Below are 13,384 nucleotides of genomic sequence, written 5' to 3' on the forward strand. Positions count from 1 at the left end.
CCTGTTTGCACTCCCTCATTGGAGTTGTTTCATACCTCTACGTGTTTTTTTTTTTGCCAGTCAGTGACACTAATAATTAAACCAGAGATTCACATAATGTGGTATTTGCTTCTGAATTGAATCATGTAACCCAATTTGCTAAGTTTGTATATTACAATGATATCAGGAAAAACAGCACATGATCATAAGAACCTCTTTTAATTTCTATACTAATAAAGACGTCGCCCTGGATTAGATTTAAGATCAGTATAAATTATTAAAGGATTCTGGAATTATTTACTCATCCTCATTTTGTTCCAACCCCATGCTGTTGTTTTTTTACATGGAACACACAGAAAAAAATATTTTTTAAAGAATGGTCATAATAAGTGAATTTCAGCAACTTTTGATGTGACTCCGGTCTTCTTTCTTGTTTTGCAGGGGTCTCTTTTCTGTTCACAAACCCCAGAATCATACAATCTCTTCCTTAGCAGCGCTGTAACGGACTGTCTGAAAATGTGGGACCTGCGTAGTGCAAGGTAGGCCCTCCCTGGCTATATAATGTGTATTCACGATTTAAGGTTCAAAAACGCTGTATTTTCCACATACCGTGCATGTTTGTGTCTCCTCTTTGCCCCGCCTCTCTGAAAGTGCAGATTTTTTACAAAGCTCATCGCTCTGAAAAGCGTGTGCTATGATTGGCCAGTTATATATTATCGAATACTGAAAGCGTGTGATGGTAATGTAACGCCTCTTACCATATTTGGAACATCAGGCGTCTTGGGATCGTTTGGTCGAATGGCAATTATCCAATTAGAGCTGCGGTTGCCATTGCGTATCACAATCCAGTAGCAGTAATGCCACCAGTTTGTGATGTCCAGTGTACGCTGGTGTGGAGAAGAACTATAATGCATTTGTTTAGAAAATAGCCGTACACATCCAATAATTTGAACAGAAAAGAAAATCTGACTTGTTCCTGAAATGTTTGTAAAACAGTAATGGGACGCCCCAATGTAATACATTCATTAATCTGAAATTCAGAGGTGTCAAAGGAGAGGAACAACAATGACTTGAATTAATATGCAATTTACTCTCATTCATTTTATCTCTTTCTCTCCGTTTCTCTCCCTCTTCTGTTTAACATTTAACCTGTAGGTTTACTCCAAAAGACAAAGTCAAGTAGTCCTTGAGAGCCAATTCTGATGAAGAACACAATGAAAACAATGTGCTTTTCAAACAGCGTGATTCTCAGTCATTTCAAGTCTGTAAAGGCTTGTTTATGATTCTCTGGCCATTTAAAGCCTCTGTAACTGATAAGTTTGTCATTCATGGGCTTATTTTCAGCCTATGAAAGGTTTCGTCGGCGTCTCACGAGAATCGACCCAACGCGGAAAGCGTCTGCCTGAAACTTCTAAACCAGCTCGTCACTTCTGATTGGTTTTGAATGACTTTCCCCCAGATATAAAAAACAGCATCAGGTTAATTGCTTATGTTCAAAAATATAAATATGCATAAGATCTGCTGCGTAGAAATTAAAACGCTAAATGAAGTCATTGTTCATTAGTTTAATCACTTCGGGCAGCACTGAAATGAGAGACGTGTCCCTTTGAACACACAGCTTTGTCATATTCATCAAAATAATCACAAAATGATAAGAGAGAGTTTTTAATTATTTACGTGATCTCTAAATATATCTATTGAAGTTACCACGAACGCGCTTTGGGGTTGTAAATAAAAGTCTCTTCGAAACAGGTCGGTTTTAGAGAATTAAGTGCCTTTTTCATTTAACAGAGAAAGCACAGCTCATTTCTTACACAAACTAATTTTAGCTGTTTGTCGTTAGATCCGTTTTATGAGTATAAATGTAATATCTGATTAGATGAAAATGAAAAGTAATACACTTTCCTTTGAGGCTTCTTTAGAGGCTGAACAGATATTATGTATTAAGAAATGCCTCGGGTGATATTTGGAAAACTTTATTTACATGTACTCAACAACCTCATAGACTATAAAATGTTAACCTCATTTGGTAAATAAATGCAAATTCATAACCACGTTTTGAAACCACAACCAAACACTTGAGATTTTACATAAATGAAACAACAATTTGTTCTCTGAAGAGATACGAATTCTCACTAATACTATATTGCTCGTGATAACACTGTTTGGTCGCATAGTTTACGGTCTTAGTGTTTCAGGCAGGTCTGGGTGAGCATTCGCTTTTAGATAGAATGCATCTTTTGTCCCGACATTTTTTAATTTGTGGAATTTTACATGCAAGGGCAACTTATAACACACCAAAGACACAATAAAACACGTATTCGCGCCATATGAACCCTTTAATGATACAAGTTAAAAAAGGAGAATATGACAGCCACAGTATAGAAGGATTAGACTTTGAGCATGTGTTGAATGTGCTGAAATCATTTTTTCCAGCCTAACAACATCCAGATTCGAGCCTTCACCTCACTAGACAAGCACTAATAACCTGTCAGAGTTTTGTGCAATGCTGTCCTGATCCCAAGGACATTTCCTGAATGTGATTTTTGTTCGGAACAGTGCAGGACGTTCAAAGCCCAGGACGCTCACTGGCTTGCTGGATACTACCATTAAATAACACTCTTAAGAATATTAAGAACAACTTGAAATCCTAGGGATTAGGACAAGTTAGATAAGTACATCTATCATTTCTACAAAAAAACGAAAGATCCAAATCTGCTGGAAGCTGAGCCTTGTCTGTCTTTTTTCTCGAAACTCAGCCAAAAAGCCTTTGGAAGGAATTTTCTCCCTGCAATTTGACCTAACACCAAATGCTCGACAAAAAAGCAGAACTAAATTGAAGTTTATCGCAGTTCTTGTTTAATATGAGAATGATGATTATTTTTATCCATATTTACCACCTTAAAGGTATTTTAATGGTTAACTCGGAAGTTAAAATTGTTGTTTTCTCATTTTTTTTAAAGGTTGACAGATAGTGTAAACTGCCTTTTAATGGAAACAAGTTGCAATCTCTTAACTTTACTCTGTTTGAAACGTGCTTTTCTTTATATGGGTTGAAGTATAGTGATGTCCTTTTCCATGAAATCTCAAATTATATATTATTATATGCTGACTTGCAAATCATGTAAGGAGACCATTTCAACATTGTTTTAATGCACGTGCTTTATTTTAAACCAAAAACTTCTACAGATGCCAGCTTTAAAAAATCTCCTATCTAAAATTTGAGTTTAAACTGAGGAGCAGTAAATAATGATATACGTTTTAATTTTTTGGTGAACCGTTTCTTTAAGAACACTTTGTAAATGCATCAGGGTGGAAAAATCATTTTGGACTCTTCGGCCCTGAAGGGAGAGACAAGACTAGAACAGAGACACAAACCACTGGTGCTAAAACCATACTTTATTTTACTCAGAACTTTGCTGTAATTCATGTCTGTATTGATATACTGCACCTGACCTTCCCCTTCCAGTTTTATTTCGCATAAAAGGGCAGCTAAAGGTATTGAAAGACATCTTGTATTCGTCACTTTGGAGAAATGGTGTGAATTGCCTCTATGCTTTATTGTCCTTCAAACTTTTATGTTTGGACATCTTCCCATACTTGCAAACTTCGGAAAGTGTCGTATCCCTGTTATTTGCCTTGGTAGAAACGTGTGCTTGAGTTTTTAGGTCAGGTTCTGGTTCGGGGGCATTAAACAAACTGGCTCATGCGTACTGAATGGAGCAGCTTCAGAAAGCGCTAATTTGTTGTTGATCCAAACTGGTTGGTTAGTGGAGTTCACCAAAAACTAATTTTACTTTGAAGGCATGAAATTTTGGTTGAAAGTATCGGTGTGCCAACATCTTTTGTCCAATACTGACAAGCATGAACAGTCAGAAATGTTTAAAACAACCTCACGTGACAAAAGATATATTTCTTGAAATGGAAGAGAGAGAGAAAACATTATCAAAGAGAGGAAAGCGAGGAAACCAGATAAATGCAGTTCAAACACGGGAAACGCAGACGGGAGCATATGTGAGAATTGGTGACATCATTTTGCCTGCAGTCATTGACAAACTGAGGTCTGGCAATGAAGTCTTTCGGCACGGGAATCGGGGCCATTTTATGTGTATTTTTCCATTTTTCCAATGGTTGGCTTTTTGACAGCCTTCCGAGTTCAAGCACGTGAAACGGCTTTATCTCCCCCCAGGCTTCATTTAAAGCACAAGTGACATCATTTCAAAGGCCAAGACAAAAGCTTCAGCCAAAAGCCCAGGAACTCTGGAACACTGAAGCTAATGGAACATCTTCTCTACACTTCTCATTGGCTTCTCACCCTTCTCTGCCTGCTCTGGGATTGTTTTCCTTTGTTTTGCATTTCACATTTATGATGCTTTCACAAGTAGTTTATTTCCCTTCAGGCTAAGAATGGTTTTGAATTATGTATGTGAAACACTGGCGAGAGACAAAGTAATGCTTCTTTTTGGCTGCATGGTCATGATGGGACCCTGCTTACGGGATAGTCATAGAAAGAAAGATCAGTCAACATAATCTGTTTCATTTCTCAAAGTTTGTCCACTTAATAGCTATAAACGTTCCACATTATTAATGTAGTTCTTTTGTAAGACGCTTTGGATAAATGTGTCTGCTAAATGTCTTTGTAGTGTCTTTGAAATTGATTTTCCAGATTTTTTATATTCTTTTTAATAGACTACTCTGCAAACTGAATAAATTTCTATTTGAATTTCAATATGGCCAACATGTCATCATTAACATTTGACCTCAGAATTGAAAACACATTTTAGCTGAGGCCAACTGACATGTTGGACTACTGTATATCAAAGTTCCTTTAAGGGAAGTGAGTTCATCGGCCGGCCATTTTGGCAACAACCCCAGGCAGCTATTTATGCAAGTACAGCTTTTATCTACTTGACGGGAAAGACAAAAAATCTGGTTGCTTGGTGAGAGATTTGTATTATACATTACATGATGCACTCATTATAGCAAGAAATAAAGAGAGGAATAACCTCCGGGACCTGCTGTTCATTGCTGCGTTATGCCATCGCAGATGTCGAACAACAGCTTGCTATAAAACAGAACACATTCATTTATCCACACATTGATTGCATTTCATTCAGATTTTTAGAGGTGTCTGTAAGCTCTGGTAGTTCTCCGGCTGGCACACTGTTGGTTTCCGCTCTGGTGGTCAACTTAATACCAAGAAAATATGCGGGCTTTAAACAATAAATTTGTTTATCCTTTCTGTTGTAGTGTAATCTTTTCCCTTAATGAGAAGCAGATTAACCTGGCCTGCAAAGAACATGAATCGAGGCCCTTAAAAGCACACCGCATTCATAAAGCTGATGTTTTGCATTCCATATTCATTTGACCTCCGCATTAATGTGTGTTGGGTTGTCTGTGTCTGGTTTGTTTGTATGGACAGAAACAGCACGCTCTGGCAGTTTAGGAAGTCTTATTAAATGGGTTAATTTATTGTATGGTTATGAGGTTATGATAAAATGAACGTGCGCTATGCCATGGCCAGTATTAATTCATTTTATATGGCTATGCCTGCCTTTGTAAATGGAGTAATGTTCTCCATTAGACACAAATCTTAGGTTTATATTTATAAGGATAAGGTTAAGCACCAGGGGTAATTTTCCCCTCTGTGGGTTTTAAAATAGCACTTGTTAAAATGGTAGTCAAAAGTGCCGCAGAACTTTTTGCTTTCCTACATTCTTCAGAATATCTTCTTTTGTGATCAACAGAACAACATTTTTCATACTATGGTATTCAATGGGGTCCAAGAACTGTTTGGTTATAAGCATTCATGCAAAATCTTTCTCTGTGTGTTCATCAGAACGAATAAATTTATAGAGATTTGGAAGGAATTTTTATTTTGGGGTGAACTATCCCTTTAAGCCCTAGTTACTCCAGGGGGATTGTTCTAATGTACTGTACGTTGTTTCGGATAACAGCATCTGCTTAACGACTGCTTGCATACTACTAGAGGAGATGTCTACAGAGAGCCAAAAGTAGTTCTGGAAACCAAGAGATGATTTTAAACAGATCCACTTTACGCACTGATGCCCCTGGATTGTCTTTTGTTTTTCATGCCAAAGTCTTGACTTCCCCGAGCAGTTTTTCAGATACCTTTTCCTCTGAGTGAAAAGTCAATACAAATGCGTCTTAGGGATTTGGCAACATTGGTAGAAATGATATTTTGTTTAGAGAGCGGATGATTATTAACTTTCCATCTGTTTGATATGCAAAGAACTGCTCCTAGAAATAGATTTGCGCTGCTTATTCCATTTTGTTTCTCGTCTCCTTGCCTTACCATGATTCAAAATTGTTTATAAAAAGCTTATAATGATTTATAAGTTTAGCTGTCAGGTTACATTTGATTGGAAATGTCAGTTTGATGCCATTTGACTTCATCCGATGTAAAGATATAGTACAGTAAGTGCGTAAGAAACCTTTAATTTTATGTTTCAAACCGAGTTGTTGATATAAAGGCAAAAGTTACGAATTGCAGCCTTAACATTATATGTGACTGAATTGTTTAATTGTGTAAAAAAGCAATTTAATGGATTTGAATGGATAAGATTTTGCATAATCAAAGTCTTTTCTCCATCAGATGTGTCCGTCGCTACGAGAGCCACGTGAACCGTTGTCATCAGTGCACCGCTACCTTCTCACCCTGCGGTCGCTTCATAGCTACTGGCTCAGAGGACCATTCTGTAAGTATACCTCAACCTGCTACATTCTTTGCGATGTTCATTTTTCTAGCTTTGCACAGTATGTGAAGTTATAAAAGCAGATGTTCCGGGTCTAGCCTGTTGCGAGTCTGTGTATCTTGACTCGGATTATAAAACTGCCATATAGAAGTGCTGAAGACCACATTTCTTACATCGTATCTAAGGCCAAGGGTGAAACGTTTTGAGGTTTCTGAATTCAGTACGGTTCCTGACACAACCCTCTCCTTTCTTTCATCTCTTAATGGAGTTACATAACTTACATTATCATAAAAATGCTAAATATGTGTCAAATTTATAGTGTTTAACCGTAGTTCAGAAGAATTATTTAGTCCTGGATTTTTAAGGAACTGTTCACACAAAAAGAAATTCTGACTTGATTTACTGAGTTGTTCTAAATCTGTATAATTTTCTTTTTTCTGATGAACATAGAGAAAGGTATTTGGAAGAATGCTTATAACCAAAGAGTTCATGGCCACCATTGACGACCATAGTAGGAAAACTTGCTTTATAATTGTTTTTGTTCTGTTGAACACAAAATAAGAAGAACGGTTCTGAGGCACTTTTGGACACCATTGTAATTTTTCTTAGTATGGTAGTCAATGGTGTCCAAGAACTGTTTGGTTACAAGCATTCTTCCAAATAATTTTCTCTGTGTTCATCAGAACAAAGAATTTATACAGATTTGGAACAATTCAGGGTGAGTAAATGATGACAGAATTTTCATTTTGGGGTGAACTGTCCCTTTAAAGGTGATGGCTATCATTTCTGGACCACTAACAGCTCCAACAAGAATTGTAAAAATAACTGTTAAAAACACAAACATTGTCTTAAATGTTTTATTGTAGATGTTACTTGTGGGATCAGGTTATGGATTTGGAAAAAAAATCTTTTTTCTAGAATAAAAATATAGTTTTTTTTTACCATGTTTGACATACATTGGCGTTTACTACTTTCTGTGGGATTGGTAGAAGATTGCATTAAACTGTGCATTAAATTAATACCACAAATGCAAGCTAGAGCCGAGAGATTAAGAGCAACCTACAATCATCTCTCTTCTGCTGGACCACTTTTTCCAGTGACCTCTTTAGTTCTCCTCTCTGAGTATGTCTTATCACACTCAGCAGCTGCATCACATTTTCTACTGAGGTTCTCCATGTCTTTTGCCAGAATTGTCAAAACAATTCACTCTTATGAGGACAATAGCGGGATATCCATACTTTCACGGCGCTGTAGTGTTAAAGCAGCTCTGTTTTTCTACCGAACCGACCGAATGACCTTCAGCAAAACAGAGAACGTACCTCAACAATTTAATCAAAAGAAAACAACTCGCAATACTGGGTTTCGGCTCATGTGGATGACCTAGATTTAAGATTTCATAACTCCAAGGCTTCTGTTGAATCTAAATGATGGCGTCGCNTTAAAAGCTAACCGGCCATCGTTGTAAATGTAAATTATAATGGTTCGCTCTTGTAGGAAGATTGTTTCTCTGCTGTGATCGTGTACGAGTCTTCGCTCAGGTCCGTGGAATAACACTTGCATGTTGATGGCTGTTATTAATCACCAGCACTGGGCAAAGCAGGAGACGTTTGAGAGGATCTCCACGGCACTGCCCGCTTTCCAGTGTTTCTTGGAAGCTGACAGACAGAACGGTAGTGAGCTACTATGTTGTTGTTTGTGGCTGTCTTGAGAGTTCCATAAGCCAGATGCATTTGTCGACGTCTTTTATATGTTACAGACATTCGCAGTAAGGGTACTCCACCCCTCCACCCCAAAAAATTCCAAGACCAAGTTACATTATTTCCAAGCTGTAAGACCGATTCAATAGATTCAAGTGCGATCAACAAGATGTGATGGATTCTGTGCCCCATTTAAGAGTGATGACATGGTAAACACAGCCAATTGTGATATTTTCCTAAGCTTTTTACCATCAGAGGAAAATGTAGAAACAATGTGAGGAGGTTTCCTACTGGTGAGCGTTTTTGGGGTATAAAACAAGCAGTCTTTGTGATCATTTTAAAGGTGCAATCTGCAACTTTTGACTCGCTGTCACCGTTTTTTTTCCATGTAAAATTGCAGGATACTTCATGTACTAAGTCAAATGACTGACATATCCTGCGAAAGCGTACCCGACAGCTCAGATTATAAATCATTATGGAGACAGTTTTTAATAATCCATAACTTTTTTGTTAAAGAGGTTACTAAATACCGCTTTAAATTATGTGGTGACATAAACACTGCCTAAACACTGTCAAGGAGATTTTGGAGTTTCACATGCAACTGTCTCTCGCTATCTGTCAGCTTCATAGTTGCATTATGGGCTTTTCACACTTTGGGGTCATTTTGGGTTTTCTTTGAAACACAGTTTATATGCAATCTTTATACTGCACTTTATTTTTGAATTTGTTCCATGGATTGTGCATTTACCATGTGTGCATGGATAACTAGATTATTACGGCTTTGGTGTTTGAACAGGTTATAAAATGAAAGACTTTCCTTTGAATTTTTTTACGGTTACTTTACAATAGGCATGATCAGACTTTTCCCTTCCACATTATCTGAGACTACATATTAATTTGTCTTTACTGTGACTGACCTTTGACCCTTCTTCCAGGCTTATATATATGATACACGCAGCAGCGGATTTCTTCATAAGCTCCAGAGACACTCCGATACAGTTCTAAATGTTGCGTTCAACCCTGCCAATCCAGAGGTAAGAACTGTTAAGATCATTATGCAATAACGTACTCGGTTACTAACGTAACCTCGGTTCCCAACGTAACCTCGGTTCCCTGAGATACGGGAACGAGTACTGCGTAGCAGGACGCTATGGGAAACTCCTTTTTCTCCGATGACTGAAGCTTTACAATAACGCAGTGAATAATCTATGCTTCGTGACCGGAGACCCTCTGGTGCGGTCGCCAAAGCAGACAAAAAGCTGTTCCGACCGCCTGAATGGGGCGGAACGCTCAATGTAGATCTTAAGCGCTCTGACTGGACAGAGCAGATTCAGCTCCGGCTCCTGCTCGGAGGAGGGGAGCGCAGAAAGTGTCACTACCTGTGCTCTAAATGGAGTAGAGAGCACCTTAGGTAAGTAACCATGTCTAGGTTTGAGGACTACCTTAGAGTTGTCAGGCCCAAACTCAAGACAGGAGGGGCTCACAGAGAGCGCCTGTAGATCGCCCACACGTTTTACCGATGCTAATGCTAGCAGCAGAGTGGTTTTAAGCGTTAAGGGACGGAGGTCCGCAGACTGCAGAGGCTCAAAGGAAGGGCCCTTCAGAGCTCTCAACACCGTGGGCAGATCCCATATGGGAACGGTGAGGGGGCGAGGAGGGCGTAGCCGCCTGGAACCCTTCAAGAAGCGAAAGACTAAGTCATTCTTTCCCACTCCTTGGCCCGCTATGGGGGCATGAGAAGCTGCAATTGCTGCCACATAGACCTTGAGCGTGGAAGGGGAGCGGCCCTTATCCAACAGCTCTTGCAGGAAGGACAGAATTAGTGATATGTCACAGGATTCTGGGTCTGCGCCGCGGGTTGTACACCAGTTGGAGAAGACAGACCACTTGAGGGTATAGAGTCGTCTAGTAGACAGAGCTCTAGCCTGTGATATCGTGTTCATGACACTCTCAGGGAGGACCGTAGGCTCCCATCGAGAGGCCAAAGGTGCAGAGCCCACAGCTCTGGCTGGGGGTGCCAAATCGTGTTGCCTGCCTGAGAGAGGAGGTCCCGTCTCAGGGGAATAGGCCACGGGGCTGCTACGAGCAGCTGAGACAGTTCCGCAACCCAAGGCTGGTTCTTCCAGAGTGGGGCTACGAACAGCGCCTTGGGCGCCTGTTCTCTGATCCTCCTGATCGTCTGTGGTATGAGAGCGATCGGGGGGAAGGCCTAGAGGAGCCGGTTGGGCCAGTTCATCTTCTGAAAAGCCTTGAGGGGGTGTGACGCTCTAGGCGTAAAAGAGGCCACGAGCTGCTGAATGGCTAGGGCACGGTCTGGCGCGATTCTGGCCGTCAGACGGTTCGAATCGAAAACCGCCCCCAGGAACGAAATCCATTGGCTGGGGGACAGAGCGCTTTTGGCAAGGTTGATTCTGAGCCCCAGGCATTCCAGGTGACTGAGGAGGAGAGGGACCTGTGGGACCTTAGCTCTTCCTCTGACTGTGCTAGAACAAGCCAGTCATCGAGGTAGTTCAGAATGCGGATTCCCATCTGCCTGAGAGGGGATAGAGCCGCGTCCATGCACTTCGTGAAAGTGCGAGGAGCTAGAGACAGTCCGAATGGGAGGACCATGTATTGATATGCAACCCCTTCATAGGCGAATCTCAAGAATCGTCTGTGATGGGGGCTATCTGGATGTGGAAGTATGCGTCTTTCAGATCCAGGGAGAATAACCAGTCCCCTGGGTATATTTGCGAGAGGATCTGTTTCAGTGTAATCATTCTGAAACGCCATTTCATACTGTAAGGGCACGGTTCAGATGTCTGAGATCGAGGATGGGGCGGAGACCGCCATCCTTTTTGGGTACGAGGAAGTAGCGGCTGTAGAAGCCCGACACGGGTTCCTCCGGAGAGGACCACTCTAAGCCCAGCTCCTCCACAGCCTTAGTAAGGACCCGAAAAAGCTCTGAATCCAGACCCCGCACGGGTTCGCTGTGCTCTATAGACGGCAGGGGGGCGGGGTCGAAAACCGAGCCCGACAGCTCCTCCCCGTCTGAAGCCGCTAAGGACATGCTGTCGTCTTCCTCAAATTCGCTTCCGCCAAACGAGACCATGCCGCTGGCAGACGCCGGCGGACGCTGGTCGGCCTGGTAAAAACGAACCGGCGAATTTTGTCTCTGTGGAGAGGGCGAGGCACGCCGAGGGGACATGAGCTCGCGCTTCCCCGAGCGCTTAGTTCCTCTACCCCGCTGCTTCGTCTCCGTAGAGTGAAGCGGGAGGTATCGAGAAGCAGATTCGCTCTCTGAGAAGAAAGCTATCCGCGAGCGCAGAGAGGAGAGACTCATGCTCTCGCAATGAGGGCATTCCGTCTCTCTGAGTGCGTCTTGAGCGTGGGAAACTCCCAAGCATGAGACGCACTCGCCGTGACCATCAGCGGCGTGCAGGGATACCCCACACGAATGACAGTGACGGCGCGGCATTTGCAACAACGCCGCAGGAAATTTGCTCTGGAAATTTGCGGTTTTAGAGCTTGCCGGATGGCGGCAGGGAACAGGAACCAGCGCTGCTGAGAAAACCAGTGAGATCGCTGAGCAGAGAGGTCTAGTCCGCTGCAATGCTTTTCCGACGGCAAAGCTATCAGTCTGAGTAGCGAGGTAGAAGTCGTCGCTGAAGGAGAAAAAATCTGAGGACCCTACGGCGATGTGTCTGCTTATATAGCCGTAAGCCCCGCCCATTTTGGCGGGCACCATCGCCATAGGTCCGTGCAGCTTCACTGCCATTGGCTCAAAGTTTCACTTTGCACGCACCAATGGCCGTGCAGTATTCACTGCGTTATTGTAAAGCTTCAGTCATTGGAGAAAAAGGAGTTTCCCATAGCGTCCTGCTACGCAGTACGAGTGAAGTATCGATAGGGAACTTGGTGTTATCATGATCTTGGTTTCTGTCGGTTGAATCGACACATAACACACCAACTTTTCAGTAAAAACAAGGATGCTATAAATGAATATGCGAAAAGTCAAGGCCAATCAGAATGAAACCACAAGAAAGCAAACCAGAAACAAAAAAGCCCTGTAGTACAGTTCAGGTCATATATTATGTCCTCCAAAGTCATAACCTTTTTTTAAACTATTTTTAATGATTGTTAAAACGTGATTCGCTTTTTTGTTTGGGTCTATCTATTCTTTTGTTTGGCAATCTTTTATTCTGTTTTGCTTCCAACTACCCTGCTGAAAAAAACTATAGAAACCATCACAAAAATTCTAATGGATTCCATTAAAATACCATTATGAACCATTAGCTTTTTCCATTAAAACCATTACAAAATTCCTTTTTGTAATGTGTTATGGACATTATTCCAATAGGATTAATCTGCCAGATAACAACCCACCAATACAATCCATCACATACCTGTAGACACCATTATAATTTCCTTTAAAACCAATACAATTCCTATTATAACCATTCAATTCTGTGCAGGGTTCTTTTGGGTTTTTTTCAGCAGGGTGGAAACCGAGTAGAAATGAGAGATGCAGGTTCCCTAGTACCTCCATCCTCTCAAATGATCACGGGATCACGGTGAGACGCAGCACGAGTCTCCACACCCCTCACCCGTCCCAGCGTGTCCTCGCCTCGGTCCCACTTCTCCAGCTCGACTCAACACATCACTCATACAGGCCTGTTACAGCCATCATACTGCTATTTTAATAAACACAGTCCTCATGTTGAACGTTAGTCATACGTAACCAGCGCCCACAAACGTCTTTGTTTCATTCTGATGTTTGTGCAAACGCTTTTGCCAACTGTGCTAAAGTTAGAGGAAGTACTTGTTTTTAGGTAAATAGTTTGAGTGTGGTTGAAGGTATTATTCGGTCTGTTTTTATGTGTATGGAGGGTTGTGAATCAACTACGTATTCGGCCACAGTGCTCAAGAGGGCTCTAAAGAAGTCCTAGATGAAACTTTTTCTCGTGTTGGCATGAAAATCACAACAGATTTCAAGAGCCCTTTGTTTTGTGC

The 13,384-nt window shown here is 41.4% G+C and overlaps 1 protein-coding gene across 1 annotated transcript; it reads left to right on the forward strand.

The window, feature by feature from the left end:
- The first annotated feature begins 424 nt into the window (after nucleotides 1-424).
- LOC130561492 (WD repeat-containing protein 27-like) lies at nucleotides 425-13,179 on the forward strand. The gene is made up of 4 exons (XM_057345881.1): nucleotides 425-518; nucleotides 6,596-6,698; nucleotides 9,328-9,426; nucleotides 12,847-13,179. Exons 1-4 carry the CDS (start codon nucleotides 496-498, stop codon nucleotides 13,072-13,074), a joined length of 453 nt encoding a protein of 150 aa, XP_057201864.1. The 5' UTR covers nucleotides 425-495; the 3' UTR covers nucleotides 13,075-13,179.
- The last annotated feature ends 205 nt before the right edge of the window (nucleotides 13,180-13,384 follow it).

Source organism: Triplophysa rosa, linkage group LG11 (assembly GCF_024868665.1).
Source record: "Triplophysa rosa linkage group LG11, Trosa_1v2, whole genome shotgun sequence".
NCBI classification, from domain to species: domain Eukaryota; kingdom Metazoa; phylum Chordata; class Actinopteri; order Cypriniformes; family Nemacheilidae; genus Triplophysa; species Triplophysa rosa.